The 20,019-nt window shown below is 44.5% G+C and overlaps 2 protein-coding genes across 5 annotated transcripts in view; one reads left to right on the top strand and one right to left on the bottom strand.

The window, feature by feature from the left end:
- The window catches only part of BORCS5 (BLOC-1 related complex subunit 5), a 64,496-nt gene extending 62,544 nt beyond the window's left edge, over positions 1-1,952 (bottom strand). For both annotated transcript variants that reach the window (XM_082279780.1, XM_082279781.1), the window contains exons 1-2: positions 1,858-1,952; positions 1,243-1,386 (exon numbers count right to left, since the gene is read on the bottom strand). In XM_082279780.1, coding sequence (XP_082135906.1) covers positions 1,243-1,386; positions 1,858-1,915 — 202 coding nt within the window. In that variant the 5' untranslated portion in view covers positions 1,916-1,952. The remainder of the gene's footprint in view (positions 1-1,242; positions 1,387-1,857) is intronic.
- A 5,108-nt stretch (positions 1,953-7,060) lies between these two features.
- MANSC1 (MANSC domain containing 1) lies at positions 7,061-19,140 on the top strand. Of its 3 annotated transcripts, none has more exons than XR_014226339.1 (4): positions 7,061-7,496; positions 8,356-8,496; positions 10,263-14,278; positions 15,232-19,106. XR_014226339.1 is itself a non-coding variant. In XM_082280063.1 (3 exons), exons 1-3 carry the CDS (start codon positions 7,277-7,279, stop codon positions 11,258-11,260), a joined length of 1,359 nt encoding a protein of 452 aa, XP_082136189.1. In that variant the 5' UTR covers positions 7,061-7,276; the 3' UTR covers positions 11,261-19,140. The 3 variants fall into 3 exon arrangements, 1 of the variants encoding a protein (XP_082136189.1); XR_014226340.1 differs by having other exon boundaries at positions 17,897-19,083; XM_082280063.1 differs by having other exon boundaries at positions 10,263-19,140.
- Positions 19,141-20,019: the final 879 nt, after the last annotated feature.

The raw sequence follows: 20,019 nt of genomic DNA, 5'->3' as shown, positions 1-20,019 counted from the left end.
TATAATATAAAATGCCCAATAAAATGCTAAATATTTGGCCCAATAGGCTATCATAATGTCCACAAGTTCTGGTCATGTTCCAGGACCCTCATGCAGTAGACATCCACAAACAAACAGAAAGTAAATACCTTCTGTCCAGAAGGTGGTGGTGTGATGCTGCCTCTAGTAGATGACCTTAGTGATGCCTTTAGAGCAAAGCAGCTCCCACAACTGCCTGGCAGCCATGCATGAATCAGTGACACTCTGACCAGTAGTGCCTAAACCCTCAGCTGTACAAGACCACATCATTCCTTCCAGTAGCAGCGAGGGATAAACATCCTGGCTCCGTCCTCTCTGTCACAGGCAGGAGCAAGTGCTGCTGCCCATGCATGCACGAACAGCAGGCCTGGCATTTTCAAAAAACCATGGGCTCACTGAGTGCCCACTGCACAGCACAGTCACACAAGGTTGCTCACCCACACTGTTCCAGGGACAGGAACTCAGGAGGAGGCTGCTTTTGCCAAATCAACTTGTTCAGGCTGCTCCAGACATCACACCTCCAAAGGGACTTTCAGATACTAAGGACACTCTGCATTCTCCTCAAAAAGAGATAGCTAGGAACTAGGCCACAAAACACAGTTTTTTATAAACTGCAGGCTTGACAACTTTGATTGAAATCTTCACTTCCCTTTGAACAGAATGGAAGGAACAAAGAATGAGTGTAGGAGATGAAAGAAAAAAAAAAAGAGTGGGAGAAAAAGAAACAAAGAAACATCTCAGCCCATCTACTCCACTATGAAAAACAAGAATAAAATCTGCTCTGTGCTGGAAACTCCCACAAGGTATCTTGATTTCAAGCAGCTGAACGCATACACAGGTAGCTATGACTCTGAGAGCAACACACTGTTTTTAAGAGACTAGAGCAAAATAGGAGATTGTCATCCATTATATATTAGAATGTAACACAGCATCTCTCATCAACCAGAGGTACAGGGCAAGCTGGTATGCTTGGAACTGTTCTGCCTCCACAGTAGATGGTTCCATTGCAGAGAACATTACCAGCACACCCCTAAACCAGCTCACACACTGTTTAGAAGGCTGGGATTAATTATGACAGAACAAAAGAGAGTAAGGTTTAAAACGGGAGGGGTAGTGAAAAATAGGGAGAGAAATACAAACTTCAGTAGAAACCTCAGGATACACAAACTCCATTAGGTACAGAAAAAGAAGGCATTTAAAAACAGAGGAAGAACAATCACTTACCTTTCAAAAGGGGCTGGAAAGTTGGAATTTCCTGCAGTTTTATGACATCTGGATCATTGCTGACATTCCGTGAGGATTGCGTTCCTGGGGCTACAACCACAATGTCGTCCATTTTTGCTCGTTGCTTGGCTGGCAACGGAGATGCTGGATATGGGAGGGAGAGGGAACAATCAAATCGATACGCAGATTCCATCAGAATCCAACCCTATGCGAATATTGCTCTATTTCACATTGCACAGGTATGCTTTCTGTAGCACATTGCCGAGATCACTGAAGGGTTCTAAGCTCCTTTCTCTCTCCACACCGGGGAACAGCTGATTCCGGAACACCTGCACCACTGACGGCCCGCTCGCTCCTGCTACCCCAGCTCCGCACCCGCGCCCCGGGCGCTCCTCACCCCCGGCTCTGCTCCCCCGGCCCGGGCGATGCCCTCGCGCCGTCACAGGAAGGGCCGGGCCGCGCCGCCGCTGCCTCCCAGAGAAACAGCCCTTCCCTTCTCCAGAGCCGCTGTTCCTCCCAAGGAAACAGCCGTGCCTTTCTCCACAGCCGCTGTGCCGGCACAGCCCCGTTCCCCGGGGAACAGCCGCGCGCCCTCGCGCCCTGCCGGGCACCGACCTGCGGCGCTGGGCTCGCCCGGGCGGCTCTCGGCCTCGGCGCTCTGCTCCGCGCCCATGGCGCTGCCTCCGTTCCCCGCCCGCCGCAGCGCGGGGCCGCCGCCGCCCACGGGGTTCCGGCTGCGCCGGGTCACGGCGGCTCCGCCCGGCGGGCGGGGCGGCGCAGGGGCTGCAGGGCCGGGGCTGCTCGGCTCTGCCTCCCCGGAGCCGGCCCGGGCAGAGCAGCGTTGGTCTGTTTGGCCAGGGAAGGTGCTCCTCCTCCGCTGCTCCTCCCCAGTGAGGCCAATATCTGGAGTGCTGTGTCCGCTTCTGTGCTCCTCGGTGTTACCGGACAAGTTATATTTCTTTAAAAAGGAGCCTATCACAGAATATGCTGAGTTGGGAGGGACCTACAAGGATCATCGAGTCCAACCCCCAGCCCTGCACAGACACCCCAACAATCCCACCCTGTGCATCCCTGAGAGCGGTGTCCAAACACTCCTGGAGCTCTGGCAGCCTTGGGGCCGTGCCCATTCCCTGGGGAGCCTGTTCAGTGCCCCAGCACCCTCTGGGGAAGAACCTTTCCCTGATACCCAGCCTCACCCTCCCTGACACAGCTCCAGCCGTTCCCTGGGTCCTGTCCCTGGTCCCAGAGAGCAGAGCTCAGAGCCTGCCCCTCCTCTTCACCTCACGAGAAGCTGGAACGGCGCTGTCTCCCCTCAGTCTCCTCCAGCTGAACAGAGCAAGTGTCCTCAGCTGCTCCTCACACGCTTCCCCTCAAGGCCCTTCACCATGCTGGTGCCCTCCTTTGGACACTCTCTAAATAGTTTAATGTCTTTCCGATATGATGGCACCCAAAACTTCACACAATATTTGAGACGAGGCTGCCCCAAAGCAGAGTGGGACAATCCCCTCCCTGGCCCAGCCAGGGATGCTCAGTAATTGTGCTGAAATCAGCTCCAGGTGGGTAAAAGGCAATTGTGGTCGGGGGATCTGTAACCACTGATCCACAGGCCACCAACCCAAGAAACTCCTTGACCCCAAAGAAGAAAGAAACTGAGCATGTGGAGTAATTAGCATGAAAAGCAAGGGAATCATTAACCAACAGAAGATAGAATATTAATTAATAAGAGAGCTATGTAACTTGTAACCAATGAACACTAATTCCTTTACCAACACGTATAAATAGTCCAAAATTTTGATAACTGATTTACATGTTGGTGAGGCAATACCCACATACCTCTGTGCTGAATAAAGTAATGTCAGCTTTCTAACCTAACAAACTGGGCTTGAGAGCTCATTTCCCAGTTTTTGGTGAGGAGAGGGTCTAGTGGAGGCCACAAAGATGATGAGGGTCTGGAGCACCTTTCATATAAGAGGAGTGCCATGAGAGAAGTGGGACCTTCAGACAAGCTCTGCCTTAGCCTCAGATTTTGGCAACAGCTTAAATGTAAGGACTCACTCTGGCCCACAAGTTCTAGTGATGGCAGATCGGGTCTATTTATAAAAATGAATTCTTTATTAAACAGACAAGAGATAGACAAAAGATCTTAATCAGAATAACTTACTACACAGTATAAAACTGAAAACAACTAGCAGTAGATTACAGCATAACATAAAACAGTGCATGATATCAAGGTACTTCTATTAAAGGTGGCAAAAGAAATAGTATTAGGAGTCAAATGTAACTTCCCACTGAAGTGAGAGTAATATTCACAGATTCCTTCACTCAACCTCCAGGGGATTAACCTGGATTAAAGCAGTGTTCCTGCTCAGGGCAGAAACTCCACACATTTCCTGGGAAATGTGTAGAAGATGTCTGCTTTGTGGAAGTTTGGTGTGGTTTTTATAGCTGGAAAGTGAGTCTGTCAGAAATCCAGCTTACCTTTCCAGATCTCACTTGGACAGTGAGATGTTTATTGGCAGTTGGGAGATGCCAGACCAGTGTTAACCCCATGGCCCCAAAATGACTCACTACAAGACAGCTTGTCCTGTTTGAGTTGTCTGACCAGTTAACAAATAACAAACTCTTGTGAGGGGTGAGGTGCTCTGCTACAAAGAGACTGCGGGAGCTGGGCCTGTTTATTCTGGAGAAGACAGGACTGAGAGAGGATCTCTTTAATGCAGATAAAGATCTTATAGGGGGTGCCAGGAGGAGGGACCAGACTCTTTCCAGTGGTGCCCAGTGACAGGATGAGGAGCAATGGCCATAAACTAAAACACGACAAGTTTCATTTCAACATGAAGAAGAACAACTTCCCATTGAGGATGGCAAAACACTGGACCACCCGCCCAGGAAGATTGTGGAGTCTTCCCCTCTGGAGACATTCCAAACCCACCTGGAATGTGGATTGCTGTGTCACCTGCTCAGGGTGACCCTGCCTTGGCAGGGGGGCAGGACTAGATGATCTCCAGAGGTCCCTTCCAACCCTAACAATTCTGTGATTCTGTGATTTTTTTAGTTAAGGGTAAGAATTCTTCTGTGCCAAGGCAAACCTGCAAAACCCCAGAGTGCTGGGCACAGAGCAGAGCAGTGTGGGCAACACCCATCACCAGCAGCCCTTATATACATGTGTGTCAGAAGTGAGGGAAAAGCTAAGATCAAAAGTCCACAGGCAGCTCAGGCTTAGGAAAAAAACAAGATTAAAAAAACCTCAAAAAACCGCAAGTGTAAATGAGAAGGAAACATACTTTAAGATTTGGGACTTACTGTTTTCATATTTGACAGTCAAATCAGCAAAGACATCACACAGTTGTCTATGACAGAAGAATTGTCTATAAATAAGAACAGCACTGGTCTGTGCTGGTTTCTGAACAAGCCTGTTCTGTGCTCACGCACAAAGCCCAACGTCATCCAAAGCTCTGCACCAAACTCGGCATCGTTTCTCTTGGCTGCCTTTGCTAATTGCCACCAAGATTTAATCTAACACAAGAATGAGGCTCCTATCTTGTGAGAACTGCACCTCAGCACTGTTTTTAAACTCCAGGCTATGGGAAAACAATCCCAATCCAACAGCACCTACTGCTAGCTGTAGGCTGTATGCTGCACTGTGTGCTTTTGTAACCTAATAGCATTGGTTACAATAGAAGTTCATCTTGTCTGTGCCTGAGCATTTCACCATGTAGGGCACTGGCTGCAAAGCAGACAGATGCTCTACAGAAAACACCTTTAGTGACCTAGCACCATGTCTAAGGGCTGATGGTGTCCCACCATTCTCCCTCCCTCAGCTTCCCTTTCTTCCCATTGCAGTGGTGAGGGAACACAGCAGCTGCTGGGCAAGGCTGGCTCTCTCCTAGCCCAGCGGATGTGTCTGCATAGCTTTTGAGGGACCTTGGCTTCCCTGCACCTCAGCAGCCTCACCAATTTGCTTCTGGTCTCGCCAGGGAGACTGAGTGCTTGTCCCACCAGGAAGAGGCAGGAAGAGCAGAAATTTGCCATGGTGGCTGGAGTGGGGCAGTCGTATTATCCCCAGGATCTCTTCTGCCCTTCTTATATTACAGACCACATCAGCCCTTCTCACTTTCCCATGGTCATCTATGTCTGTCTGACCACAGCAGTGTCTGTGCATATTCTCACATTCACCATCACTACAGTACACCATCCCAACTTTTCAGGTGAAGAACCAGTTTCCTCACCCTCCAGTTCTGACCACTCCAGCCAGATTTTTAGCATTATTGTTCAGCTTCTTTCTGCTCAGCTTCTTCTACCACCTCTACGTAAGCAAAGGCAGGTGGCAGCTGCAACTTTATCTAATACATAGCAGGGGTAATATCTGTGCTTGCTTTTAGTATTCATTCCCCCTGTTCATTCACCGTGTGATGCAGTTAGTAGGTGACACCTTAATGTTCACATTCTCTTAGGACTTTGTCCTCTAACAGTGAAAATAATGTCACCAGTTTACCAAAAGAGAGAAGCTGGGCTAGAAAGGAATATTTTCTTAAACAAGTGCAGCTGAAAATTTTTGAAGAAACCATCCCACCAAGACTGTGAAATCACAACCAAACATTATGAATTGCCCCAAGATGGCCATGTGATGCAAAATCAGATGGGTGGCTCAGTCTCTTACAACATTCATGTCCAAATAAAAGCCAACACCCAGCAGTATTGACAAAGGGGACTAACTGGGCATGAAGAACAAGACAGCCGCCCATGCCTTGGCATCTAACCATTACAATATATAACCTAACCTGCCCATTGGGATCTCGTGAGGTAATGTACATCTCTAAAAAGAAAATGGATTTTATTTACAGGGAATGAAATAAAAGGTCTCTTTCCTGAAAATAAGGAATATATATAAATAAGGAATATAATCCTTTTATTCTTTAATTCCTTTGGTCTACTTTTATTCCTAAACACTACCCCAAAAATAGTAAGAAAAAAACATAATTAAAAAGAGGAAATGAAAAATTTCCAAGCAAAAACATTACTTAAGCAAGCAATTGCACTGAGACAGCTGAGGGAAGAATGGCCAAGACACCAGACGGGGTCCCAGTAGACAGGCTTTTCTGTACAACTCCCATTCCACAAACATTGTGTGCTTGGCTGTGATTTGAACAGGATTATTCAGGTAGCAAGGAGTCTTTTACAAACATGGAAACATGTCCATGTCCGTTTAGTCCAGGATATGCATATTAATCGCTTTCATTACAGCTTCCAAAAGCAGATCTCAGAAGGAGGACAAGTCTGACTGTGGGTAAAACCCTATCAGCTTGACCACCAAGAGCTTCACTAGGTGGTTTTCCCTTTGTGTCTGATGCTCAGGAAGAGCCCTTGGGGCCGGCGAGTGGCTGGAAGAGCGGGAATATCCTCGCAGCCCCGCTGGGCAGGCAGAAAGAGGAGGGCGAGAGGAAGGCAGGAGAAGGGCAGGCAGGAGGAAGCAAGGGAAGGCAGGCAGGAGAAAAGGCAGGAAGGGGACAGGAGAATGGCAGGCAGTGAGAAGGAAGGAAGAGAAGAGAAGGGCAGGCAGGAGGAGGGCAGGCTGGAAGGCAGGAGGAGGGCGCGTAAGTAGGTAAGCACGAAGGCAGGAGGACGGCAGGTAGGTAGGTAAGCAGGAAGCCCAGGAGGAGGAGGAGGGCAAGCAGGCATACAAGCAGGCAGGCAGGCAGGAGAAGGAGGAGGAGGGCAAGCAGGCACGCAGGCAGGCAGGCAGGCAGGAGAAGGAGGAGGAGGGCAGCAGGCGGCCCGGGCCCGCCTCCCAGGGCCCCTCCTCCCGGACGTGCCGGGACACCCGCGGTTCCCCGAGCGGCCGTCCCGAGCCTGGCCACGCTCCGCCGCTGCCTTCCCGACCCCGCACTGCGGGCGGGGGCAGCCCGAAGGTGCCCCAGGAACGCGTGCTCGTCCCGGGAGCAGCGGAGACTCCTCGACGCGGGTCCCCCGGCTGCCGCTGGCCGCGAACCCCGGCCGTGCCGGAGGAGCCCCGCGGGGACCGGCCCGGGTCACCATGGCCCGCGGGGGCAGCCGCTGGCCGGTTCGCCTGCTGGTGATCACCTGCGTGATGGCCGGGCCGGCCCTGAGCCAGGAGTGTTCCGCGGAGAAGATGGAGAATTCCATCATCGATATAGACTTGTCCCTGCCCCGCGGCGTCCGGGGCGCGGAGCCGCTGCGCGTCCCCAGCGCGGGTGCGTGTGCCCGCGCCTGCTGCTCGGGGCACCGGCTCGCAGGTAACCTCGGCCTCCTTCTCCGCCACTGCCTGGGAGATTAATTCTGGAGTTTGGGCTCGCGGGGTGTTCAGCTGCTGGTGTTCTCCGTGTTCAGCACAGAATTTACCCTCTCATTCAGGCTGCGCTTAGTTCCAGCTTGCGGCTGCTACCTTCTTTTGCCAGTAGATGTTAGATCTTAACGCAAGACCCGGTAGTGTTCAGGAAAATAGTTGCATCACAGAAAAGTTAGTTTTAAGCGTTAGTTTTACGTGTTAAAACCTCACAAATCCCGAACCCCGAAGGTGAATAAGCTGTATTTAGTAGACGCACTAAAAGTAGCTGGCATTTTGCACTGTATTTAATTTTAGCCAAGAATGAGAATGCTCACCCTCCTCTGAGACAGCTGGTTTGAGCCAAGCTCTTGGAGCAGTAGGAGGTAGAGCAGGAAGTAGAAATGACAGTGGTGAAGGTGACCCCCCGAAGCAGCAACTAGCCAAGTGATTCCTGGGATGTAATAAGGAAAAATTTCTAAATAATTTTCTTCCTTATAAGTGTATCAAGGAGGTTTTCAGATTTATCAGGATTTGTAAGCAAGAAATCATTGTATAAAGTGGTGCCAGTGTGGTATGGGTGAGGGGAGCATGGGAGATTAGACTCATAATTTCCCCAACTTTATTTGTACAGGAAAAGGAAGGTGTGACCTTTCATATTTTGGCCCGGGGCCATTCTTCTGCAGTCTTTGGCTGTTTTTCCTGTAGGAATGTTATGTGTTAGTAGTTTTCCTCTTACTCACATGAGGAAAAGTTAATGAACTAGATCTCATTACCATACTGGTATAAAAGTTCTTATTGCTGAAACAGGCATTTATTTTGTTTTGCAGGAGACAAGAAGTGCAATTTGATTATTTTTTATGCTGCAAGAACAAGTACCCATCCCAACTGCTACTTGTTTTACTGTCCTAGCACTGAGGCTTGTCCAATGAAACCTGCAACAGGACTTGTGAGCTACAAGATAACTAGAGGTAAATAATAGTGAGAGCCACCAGCTCCCACACCAGATTACTTTTGCACCTATGAACTTTCAGTAGTGACCAGGAACTGCTTGGGGTCGTATTTTTAGTAAAGTATTCTAAGGCAAGCATTATAATTTGAAAATACTGCCCTTTTTCTTTGTGGAAGATGGATGGGCAGGTGTGTGGTGAGCTCCTTTGTGGGCCCAGCTTCCTGCTTGGAATAATGTCGCAACCCTTATAAAATACCTTCACATTAGATTCAGAACTCCTTGTAATTTGTCCTTGCTTAAAACAAAAAGAAGCTCCTTCCATCTAGAGATATTCAAGAAGGAAAATTTCCAGTACGTAATGCTGAAAAGTATCACCAAAACCAAGGGAAATACCATGCCCTTGTAGCCAGCTGTGTATTGAAAGGACCCGAGCTACACTGATGAATAACTGGCAGTGGTAATCATTATTTTCTGCTTTCAGTTAGGGAACCTGAAGTGCAGAAGCAAACTTTCTAAACTCAGAGCTTTATGGGATGTGGGCTGCACACTCGGGAACTTCTTGCTCTCTGGCCTGCGCTGTGGGATTTTTAACAGCAAGGCCTACTTGTTGATTGACATTGACTTGCACCAGACCTATTTGAACAGCTCAGATAAGAAACTGATAACTAGACTGTCCTGCCAAGAGTTTACAAGGCAGTTTCTGTGTGGCTGCTTGAGAGACGGAACTTTTGCTGAAAAAGAGAACTTTTCCAAGAAGAACTATGCAAGGAGCAACAGTATGATATATAGAAAGATTACTCATATAAAGTTACCAAGTATTTTTGTGCAAGCACAATCACACAGGAATTGTGCAAAAGCAATGTGCAACAAATGAACTGCACTTCTGTAAAATTATGACTATAATTACGCTTTCTTCCAGCTCCTTCTCCCCTAGAAGAACATTGGGGTTTCAAACAAAGAAACAAGAAATGCAGTCATGCTTGTGCTTTTGTTGGGCATGTAGTGCAGTGCTGAGTGAACAATTTGATTGCATATAGCATCTCTTTTTCATTTTGCACATTTTAGCTTCTGTGAACATTTAATTGTGGAAAGATTATGCTAGCTTGTTTAATGTTCCTAATAAGTTTTCAAAGGTAGCACCGGAGCGGTGTCAGTACCAACAAATGTTTCAAACTTTGTTCTTTCATATGAGAATCTGTATGTGGTTACACTGAAAACCAAGCTAAAAGGGGGAAAGATACTTTAAAAATTATTTATTTCAATTCCAGTGCAGTTAACAAACCTTTTTGTTTCAATAATAAAAAGAGATGAGTAAGAGTCAGAACTGCTTGAGAGCTTTCCCTTTTAAATGTTCTGTACAGCAGCTGAATAGTTATTATGTATATATTATATATTTTTTCTGTATTTTTATAAATATAATTATAAAATTATATATATATAATATGAATTAACAATTAGCCAGTCGTTCCAAGAACTCATGCTCAGCCAAATACTTTCTATAATACCTGTAAATCAGGTAAATACTGCAAAATCAGGTAGGTTTTAAGATTATCATTTGTATGGTATTTCTGCCACAGGACACTGTTACGTGACTAGGCTTGAGGCCGACAGCTTTTATGACGTAGAATATAAATGTCACTGTGCATATTTTAAAGAAAGCAAGTTTCATTAGTCAGTATCTCTTAGAGCCCCCTGATATAAATGTTTCTAAGAAATACAAATAGAGTATGCCTACAGTAGTCAAAAATAGATTTAATAATTAAATACCCATATTTCTGTTTCCAGACATCCATGCCCCAGAGGATAAATCCATCAAAACTGAGAACTTTTCTTCAAATGATTATTCTTTGCCTTTGGATGCTGGCACCATTATTTCTCACAGTCAGAATATCCACCAGAATCACACTGCCAGTTCACAACAATCTGTCTTTCATCAGGCTTCTGAACTCCTGAACCACATAGGCAAGCATTTAGGCAACATGGAATTTCATACAGTTTTTCCTGAATCTCCGAGAGCAAAAGAGTCTGAGAGCTTAGACCTCATCTCAAGGCAGAAGGGAGTTAATCTGCCACCAAACACGCCTTCTGCTGTTCCAGTTGGAAACCCCACTGCTTCATTCCCCACCACTACTCAGGCAGGCACTCCCGAAACCAGCAGTGCTTCTCTTCCTCCTCTGCCTACAAGTGCTGCCCAGCTGGAGTCTCGTACAACCTCTCTGCATCCTGGTGCTGCTCAACCAGCTACAACACCCCCCACCACAGCTGCCTCTCCACCTGCTGCAGCCACTGGAGCTAAACCTGGTGTCCCTGTCACCAGCGTCGCTGTCACTCATGCTCCTCTTTCCAAGCCCACAAATTCTGCTTCTACTGCTACAACCAAGCAAGTGACCACAAATTCTGGATCTGCTACCACCCCATCAAGGCTAAGGACTCCAGCCATGGCTCCTGAGCCAACAGTTGTCTCTTCCAGTCATACCAGCCATGTGACCCTCCTCTCTTTTCCAGGTTTCACTCTGTCCAGTGATTCCCCTGCATCTTCCCAAAATGACCTTTGGGGTTCTGACCCATCTGACTCAGAACGCTCCCTGTCAGAAGGTGTTCTGAGAGGGAAAGGTGTTTTTCAGCTGGGGGAGAAAAGCAGCCTTGTAGCAGCTTTGCTTTTTGGGGTGATATTCTTGTTGCTAGTTATTGTGCTGACAGGGAAGAAAATACACGAATCTCTTCAGAAGAGGCATTACACCAGGTTGGATTACTTGATCAATGGAATGTATGCTGATGTCTGATTGGGAGAGGGAATAAAATTTTGAGGAGCATCTCTCACTTTTGAGAGGAAAACTCTGAAATGGAACAGTAGATACTGAAATCTCAGAAGAGGATGGATTCCATTTTTTCCCTCTAATGGGAATGCAGGAGACAGGAGATGTTTTTGGTGGGGAGAAGAAACGCTCTGTCTATGCTGAAATATAACGTCTGTCATGTTTGATTTATTACTAAATCCTGAGAGTAAACACTTAAATCCAAGCTAAGCTAAGAAGGTCTTATATTTAAGGAGAAAAAGCATTTCATGAGCTTAATCTGTACTGTGATAAGCTTAGTGAAATAGAAGTACACCTAATAAATTGAGTACCTGTGCAGCACGTGGGCGTTTTCAGTGCTATTTTGCACCAAATGCCAGAGTGTTACATGATTGCCTGGCAATCCTATTTACCCTATTTGTAGCGTTAAAGGAATACTTAGTAATAGAGCTTTGCATCTAAATGGTTTTAGGTAAAAAATATGACATATGGCATAATTTAATTTTCCTTATCTAAATATAGTTTATGGTTATATACATATCTTTAAAGTTCTTTTTCTGCATACATCACAGGTCTCCTTAAAACCACATACTGCAAATGTCAGTGCTCTCAAAGCACACTCTCTTCAGTTCTAGTGTCCCCTTCATGTGACTGGTAATAAGCATAGCTGCTAATTAACAGTTGGTCTTGATGATATTCGAGGTTTTTTCCAGCCTAAACAACTCTATGATTTTAAGTTTCCCTGACTCTTCAACAGGGAGAGTCAATGGGAGCATCTACTGTGACACAACTTCCAGTTCATGTTATTTAAATTTCACTTTGCATACACTCAGTCTAAACCTGGTTTTAGAATGAAAGACAAGATATCAAAGTATTCACGTCAGGTGGCATAATCAACAACAAACGTCATGGCAGAGAAGGAAGGGTGCCTCATGAATGCAAGGAAACAATTCTATTACAAAATAAGAAATAATAAAAAATAAGAGATTCTTAGATCTGTCAAGCTTAGTGTGGTGGGAAGCAAGCGTGATCCAAAAAATGGCCTCAAGGCAAGTTTTCTGAAAGCTCTAAATAACTAAACGCAGAAAATTCTCTGAAAATTTCATTATTCAGAGATCAAAGAAAAGTCAGTGTTTCTTGTGTCAAGAACTTGAGTTCTTACTATATGGAGGCTGCAAATTGCTTTATATACACAAAACCAGCTGGTCTGCTACATTGTTTAAGTCTGACAATGGTTAAAAGCAAAGCATTCTGGATAACCTCTTAAAAGTGAGCAAAATTACAGAAGAAAAGTACCTCAAATTTATCAGCTTGTTTGTTGACTGCGCTTTGTTTAACCTCATTTTCTTTTATTTTCTTTTTTTTTAATAGCTATTTTCAGAGGTTTCTGGTCAAGGAACATGACAAGGAGGAACATTTCTGGACAATGAGTTCACAGAATGATAAGTACTAGGCCTAGCTGTAAAAATGCAGATGCAGATCTAAGGTTGACCATAATTTTCTCTCGTAAGAACTGCAACCTTCATGAGAAGCTTTCTATGTTGCTGGTGCCATCACAGCAGCTTAATGCAGGAGAGGTGCTGAGAACAAGCCCTGAATCCTCACTGTGCATTTCTGCTGCAATAAATAATTTGTTGGAGGGAAAGGTGGTTGGTATTAATTGGTATGGTTACAGTACAGTAGCAAAACACTCAAGAGAAACCAGCAGATGTATCTCAGGGTTGTTCAGAGCACAGGCTCATTCAGCTGGAGGAGGGGCATTTTACAGGGGCATGTAGTGATAGGACAAGGAGGAATAGCTTTAAACTAAAAGAGAGAAGGTTGAGGTTAGATATTGAGAAGATATTCTTCCCTGTGAGGGTGATGAGGCCCTGGCACAGGTTGCCCAGAGAAGCTGTGGCTGCCCCATCCCTGGAAGTGCTCAAGGCCAGGTTGGACAGGGCTCAGAGCAACCTGGGATAGTGGAAGCTGTCCCTGCCCATGGCCAAGGGTTGGAATGAGCTGATCTTTGAGATCCCTTCCAACCCAAAGCACTCTCTGATTCTACAGTGTGGCCCATGTGATCAGGAACTGCCCTCCAGCCCATGCCCAGCACGGTGAGTGGCAGAGGTAAAGCTGAAAGGTGCACAAGCACCATCACTCATTTGGTGAGGATGCTGACCTCTGTGGCCTTTCACAACATTTAAGTAAAACAAACAACTTTAAATGTTGTTACATGAGAAATCATCTTTTGTGCTTGAGCAAAGAGAGTAAGGTACTAGGCAGGTGTACTGAAAAACTTTTGTAAAATTATTTTTCCCATCCATTTGTCATGTTGGATTAAGAACTAATGGGGAATTAATTGATAGCTGACCAGTTTGGATCTTTCTGGCGGGGCCTTTACAAGCTGTGTTTGAACACTAGAGGGCAACAACAGTTTATTAAATAAAATTGACAAGTTTTGAGGATTTTTGGTGATTTTAAAAAATTTAAATTAGTTTGGGTTTTTTTAACTTTCCAAACTATGGCTATTTCATTGCCAAAAGGTTTTATAGGAAAGCTTTTTGTTTATTGAAAGGTTCTGGGTGGAGGATTATATACACATATTTTAAAAACTTTTTACTATATCATATAATATAGAAGACAACAAAACTAAGCATAGTCTCTATTTTAATGACATTGAATTGGGTTGCATTATTAGTCATGTATTGGCATTTCCAGTAAACAGAGAAGGAGAGAGATTTCCCATCAGCATTCTTTTGACTATGATGCTTTATTATATGCATTTTTGGAGCTTACTGGTTTGCCTGGATAATGCTCTTGTATTATGAATCAAAAAGGAGCGAGACAAAGTAACAAAAAAATCCATCCAGTTTGTTACACTTTCCACCATTAAAACTTCAGTGCACTCTTCTGTTTTTCCATTGACATCTCCTGTGGTCTTCACTGTGCACCACACATGGAACTGGATCATCAATCAGCACGCTATGATGACAACCCGCACACTTGGAGTGGCTCTTTCTGAAGGTAACCAGTTATGTTATGGCAGGAGGCCAAAAGCTGATTGCCTTTTGTCACCCGGAGAGCATAACAAATTCTGTAGCTGCTTGTGTTCATGTTGGTGCTTTATAGTGCTAAGCAAACATAAAGTGTGTAAATAGAGACTGTCATGAACAAAACTGTTTTGTGGTATTGTACAGTAAGACAAATAGCCTAAATTTTATAACCAGTGCAAACAATCATAAAGACACTGTCAATCTATTTGAGATGGATGAGAAGGGTGCAAAGTTCCTACCTCAAAGGGCTGCAAACTCAGCACAGTGTGTTCTCTGCAAATAGTGCTTCAGTTCATTTTAACTCCTGTAGGAGTAGGAAACACTTATACTCAGGATTATTTCAAGTAAGTTCCTAACCAACTAACAAAATCTTACAAACAAGGAAATTAAACCACCAAAAAAAAAGAATTACATGAGAAGGCAGTTTCAAAACTGGATCTTGTTTTCCCTCCTCCTGCAAAACCATCTTAGTGGATTTGAATCTGATGACATGCTTTGATCCTACCATCCCACACTCAATGCCGATAAAAACGTGGAGTTTAAAGTGCCCGTACTGCAGTCAGCAGTTCCCACGCAGCATCCCATCATACAGAGAGCTATACTTCTGTAGACTTTTTTCTGTCACCCTCCTGAAATGGGCCTAGACAGCTGTGCTCTCCCTGTGCATTACTCATTCTTTCATACAGGTAATGGGCTTCTCTACATTCCTGTTCATTGATAGTTGTGGGATAGCTGCATCCCCTCATCCTTGAAAAGTCTTGCACATCCCTTCAGGAGTGTACATGCTGTTCCCAGATGCTTTCCCAGCATCTTGATGGGTAGGTCCCCTGAAGGGCTAGGATATATTGAACATTTTTCTTCCATCTTCAGAAAGTCTACACTCACTCTTAATCTCACAGTCTAAATTTGTTTTTTCTCCTCTAGGTCTCTACACTTCTTGAGGGTGTCAAAGTGCAAAAGCATAAAACTGCTGCTCTTTGTCTCCTTTGTGTTTGGTATTATAAACAATGTATAAAAGTATTTTTAAGTTCCAGTACAACTATGCTGGATCACTGTTTCCTGTATACTGGCTCACTTAATGAAAAAAAAAAAAAGGCCTGAGGGCTATGCATTAATTTCTCTTCTGTTTTTCTCTTACTCCTCTCCTTCCATCCCATAAAATGTCATTTTCTTAAGTGGCAAGAGTTTAGATAATCCATGTTCAAGCTGTTGCGATCCCTTTTCTTTTTGGTTCACCTTGTTTTAATAGAAAATTGACCAAGAAAATTTAAAATTCTGTTATACCAATAACACACAGGAGTAGTAATCAGATAATTTGTGCACTCTGTATTTTCTCAAAGAAATTTTGGAAGCAGTTAACATCTAGAACAGCTGGCTAAACCATAAGGAATGTTTTGAAACATTTGCTGATTTGAACAGTCACTCTGAAGACCACAAAGGTGTTTCATTGTAGTGCTACGATGGTAAGTGTCGTGGTTAGACACTGGCTAAGCACCAGGCACCCACGAAAAGAAACACCTACATATTTTCCTCTGCTATGGCTGAGCAGAGGAAGGGGAATTGAAAACCTCATTTTCATGAGTTAAGAATTATTGAAAAAAAAGAACCACTTTAAGGCAAAACAGGTTCAAAACTGAACAGTATAAAGATTTATTATTAACAGAATTGAAAGTAAAAAGGAATGAGAACCAAAGCAAATCTTCAGAACACCTTTCTTTCCCAGTCCCTCCCTCTTTCCACTGACTGCGCAAGGAAAAAAAAATGGGATTTTGGTCAATATTTCACTTCTTAAAAATCTTTCTTCAGTATCCTTGAGGAAAAGAGTTTCTTCTGCTGTGCCATGGGATCCTTCCCACGGGAAATAGTTCTCTGCGAACTTTTCTAGCATGCTTTTAACTTCCACAAGCAGCCGTTCCACCTGAACCTGCTGCAATGTGAATCCCTCCCACAGGCCAAGCAGTCTTCCCACAACTGCCTAGTGTGGGTCATTGAAGTTCATGGGGTTTAGTGTTTTAAGGATGAGCTGTTCTAGTTTGGAAGGGAAGGCTCTCTTCCTCTGTCTCTAAAAGTAAGGGTAATCTCTCTCTGAGTTCCTTGCTAGATTACAGCTTTTCAGCATCCACACACTCCAGCATGAGTACTGTTCTTCACGGGTTGCGCGTGGATCTGTGCACCCCTCCATGCACCTCACAAATTATAGGGAAACAGTTTGTTATATTATAGTCCTCACCACGGCTTGCAGGAGAATCTCAGCTCTGGTGCTTGGAGCACCTTCTTCCTCTCCTTCTTCTTCACTGACCTCGGTGCTGCCATGTTGGTTCTCCTCATGTGTCCTCACTTTTCCTCTGACTTGGAAGAAAGTTGGTGTTTGTAAGTTGCAGTTGAGAGGTTGATCTCATCTGGGCTCCGCACTGGGGAATTGCTTGCCATGTCTCTTGCTGCTGGCCATGTGGTCCCTGCCGGCACCGCACGGCCGGCCCTGGCCTCGTGGTTCTCACTGGTGCCGCACGGGTGGCTCCAGCCTCAGAAGGACCCTGGCCACACAGTCCTGGCCTTGGGAGGGCCCCAGCTATGGGGTCCTGGCCCCTGGTGGCCCCCGCCGGGATGGGCCCCGGTGGCTGCCTCATCACCCCTCAGGAGAAGAAAAAAAGAGAGCTTCCTGCGGTTTTTCCTTTCTTAAACATGTCCTCACAGAGGTGTTACCAACTTGTTTAATTGGGCTAGTAACCTGCCCATCGTCAGAGCCTTCAGCGATTGGCTCTGTGCTGGACATAGAAGTTTCGAGCAGCTTTTCTCCCACCCCTACCAAAAACCCAGCTGTGTTAAACCAACCCAGTAAGGATGGTTATGTGGGGTAAAATAACTCCTTGTAAGATGCTTTGGTACCAGCTACCTCAGAGTAGTAGCTGAATTCTGGCTGAAAGTTACCAGGAACATCACCAGGGTTTCTCTGTGCTTTACCCTGAAGAAAGGATGTGATCAGTGGAGCTTAGACTTTGACACTGTGTGTTTTGCAACAATTCTCAACAACACCTAGATGGAAAATTTGCACAAAGTTTAAATGTACATTCTTGTGCTGCGAAGATGGTGGAAACCCCCTCACTATGACACAGACTTCCTATAGGCTTGCCTGCTGTTTAATTAGTTTCTGGGTAAATTTTTCTGTTTGCTTTTATGAAAGAACCTTTTTTCCCTACCCCAAAACCCAAATTCCACTGACACTACTGAAATCCTTGTGTGTAAGGATTTGGATCCTACAAGCAAGGTTTTTTTGATCCTCCAAGTAAGGATCCAGATTAGTTTGGGTCCTCTGTGTAAGCTGTGAATGAGATGATCCCTTTACTTCAGTGATCGTGTGTCTTTGTCAGTGCAGCTCCCATTGGTGTCAGTGGGAGGTCCTCCAGCACATATTTATGACTATAAGTCAAGTCCTCCCACTTAGAGGCTCATTAACTGTTCAAAACAATTGCCTTACAGGATGACAGAACTTCTCAGCCCAGAGGTAAAATTTCTGAAAGAATCTGTAGGACATTTTTCCAGCTGCCTCTGATTATTTAACTATGACAGTGTTGTCCTTCTTTTGTTCCAGGGCACAAAATAAGGAGTTCAAATGTTTTTCCACCATGTGATAACTCAGGCAGTACTCCTGAAAAGACTCCAGATTTGGCACATGCTGTATGTAGCCTTTACAGAGTGCTCTGGTTTAAAAAGGGCAAAAAATAATTTGCTTGTGAGATGCAGTCTTAAACCCATGAGAACAGCTCACTCTATGCTTCTCACTGCTAAGCAAGATACAGATGTGGCTTTCCTACACTGACAAAGCATAAAGCAAGCGTACACCCCATTCAAGTGAACATTATAAAGGATGGTAGAGTTTGAAAAGTGAAAGCCTGAATGCTGAAGTCTATCCACATGCTGCATCTAGCAGAGTTGCTACATCTGGCCACTTTTCCAGAAATATGTCGGACACTCCATCTCAAGGGTGAGTTTAAGTGTAGTTAAGTGCTGGGATGTTTTTGCAGCTGCCACAAATGAGTATCCTTGGTGATGGTAATGAAAATTATTTCAGGAGCATTGACAATAGCAAAAACAGCAAGCAAAGAAGTGTCTGTGTGCTGCAAGCAGGTACAGTACAGCTCACTTCCTCATGCCTGGAGCATCTTCTGACTCTCTAAACCATCAGGCATTTGGAACACAGAAGAAGGTTATCGTGGGCAGAAAACAAAGTAAAAGTGGGAAGATACAGCAAGTGACTGTACAAAAGAGATGCATGGAATTTGTGGGAGACTAGCTTTCCAATATAATGTAAATTAATTTATTTTTGCTTCTGTTCATGTGATAATGAAACATTAATCAGAGTTTATCAATGCATGGTAAATGTCAGTTTCAGAAAAAACATAATAATAAAAAATTTATATGTTTAAAACTTCCAAATCTAGCTTTTCAATGCCGCAAGTGCCTACTCTTAGGGCAGTGGGGGCTGTGAGGCCTGTGGGGTCAGTGAGGGCTATGGTGGCTGTGAAGGGTGTCAGTTCTGTTAGGGCTATAGGTGCAGGGGGTTTGGGCTAGATGACCTTTAAAGGTCCCTTCTAACCCAAATCATTCTGTGATTCTATAGTTCTATACTCCAGCTGAGGGGTAGTATACAAAGGGGGAGCAACAGCTGAACAACTGCTATGCACAATGCCCTGCAAACATTTTTGTCTCCTGTCTTTAAGTGGTTTGGGTTGGTGGTTCCCATTGTTTTGGGTTTTTTAATATGGTGACTGGAACACCTTTTCCTGTACTGAATTATTTACTGCTACAGTGTACCTTAGGCCACGCATATCCTAATTGTTTCCTCCTGTTAAAGTGCCAGAATTCTTAAACCACAAATGAAGATAGGACTCTAAATCATAGTTCCTTTCAACAATTAGAGCTTTGGTTATCTTAAAAGAAAAAAATGTTTTGGGAAAATAGCACTTTAAATGTATTGTTCAAAGAAAAGATTTCTTAATGTGCTAAGATTAAATGGGGATTTTGCTCTGTGTAAGCCCTTTTCAAATTGTTGTAAAAGTATTAGATTTTCCACAATTGCAATAAGGAAAAAAAATTAGAAGTTGCATTAACGTCTTTAACTTTAAGAGTCAGGGCTATTCAGACACAATTCCCTGTCTTTTATGCAAAGATCCATGTGACCAAATACTGTCTTTGTGGGTTTGACTGGGGAAAGGGTAGAAAAAGGAAGGATGAGGAATGGATTGGGTAGCCTCACTCTAACCACTGTTTCTTCTTGAGAGGAGAAAATATAATCTAATTATTCTGAAATAGAATATTATCATCTTTCAAGAATACCTTTATAGCAGCCATTACTTTTAAAATAAATATATTCAAGGGCTGGGTCTGACTTTCTCTGAGTTCTCCTTTGTCACTTATCTACATTTAGTTGCCAGCTGTATTGGAAGAGTCTTTATTGAAATCTACACTGTAAGGAAATTATTCAAAGAACTAATGAAAATGGAAAGGCAGTGAATGACACTTCAGCCCTATATAATTGCCTCTTCCATCCCCATATCACATGAAGAATGAGTTACAGGCCATAAGCCACAGAAACCTTTATACATGGAGTCAGTGCAAGCTTAAGGACCCACATGCATCTGTGCCTTAACAGGCAATGCCTTTTGATTAGTTGATTTAAAGTTGGTTTGGGTTTTTTTTAAGATAAGAATTTTG

This window comes from Coloeus monedula (assembly GCF_965178545.1).
Source record: "Coloeus monedula genome assembly, chromosome: 4".
In the NCBI taxonomy this organism is placed as follows: Eukaryota; Metazoa; Chordata; class Aves; order Passeriformes; family Corvidae; genus Coloeus; species Coloeus monedula.
This window is presented reverse-complemented; position numbering and strand designations above follow the sequence as displayed.

Excerpts from the sequence above, each read along its gene's own strand:
- MANSC1 (XM_082280063.1), top strand. The coding sequence starts at position 7,277 with ATGGCCCGCGGGGGCAGCCGCTGGCCGGTTCGCCTGCTGGTGATCACC. Across the intron at positions 7,497-8,355 it reads CTCGGGGCACCGGCTCGCAG|GAGACAAGAAGTGCAATTTG; the intron begins GTAACCTCGGCC and ends TTTGTTTTGCAG. Across the intron at positions 8,497-10,262 it reads GAGCTACAAGATAACTAGAG|ACATCCATGCCCCAGAGGAT; the intron begins GTAAATAATAGT and ends TTCTGTTTCCAG.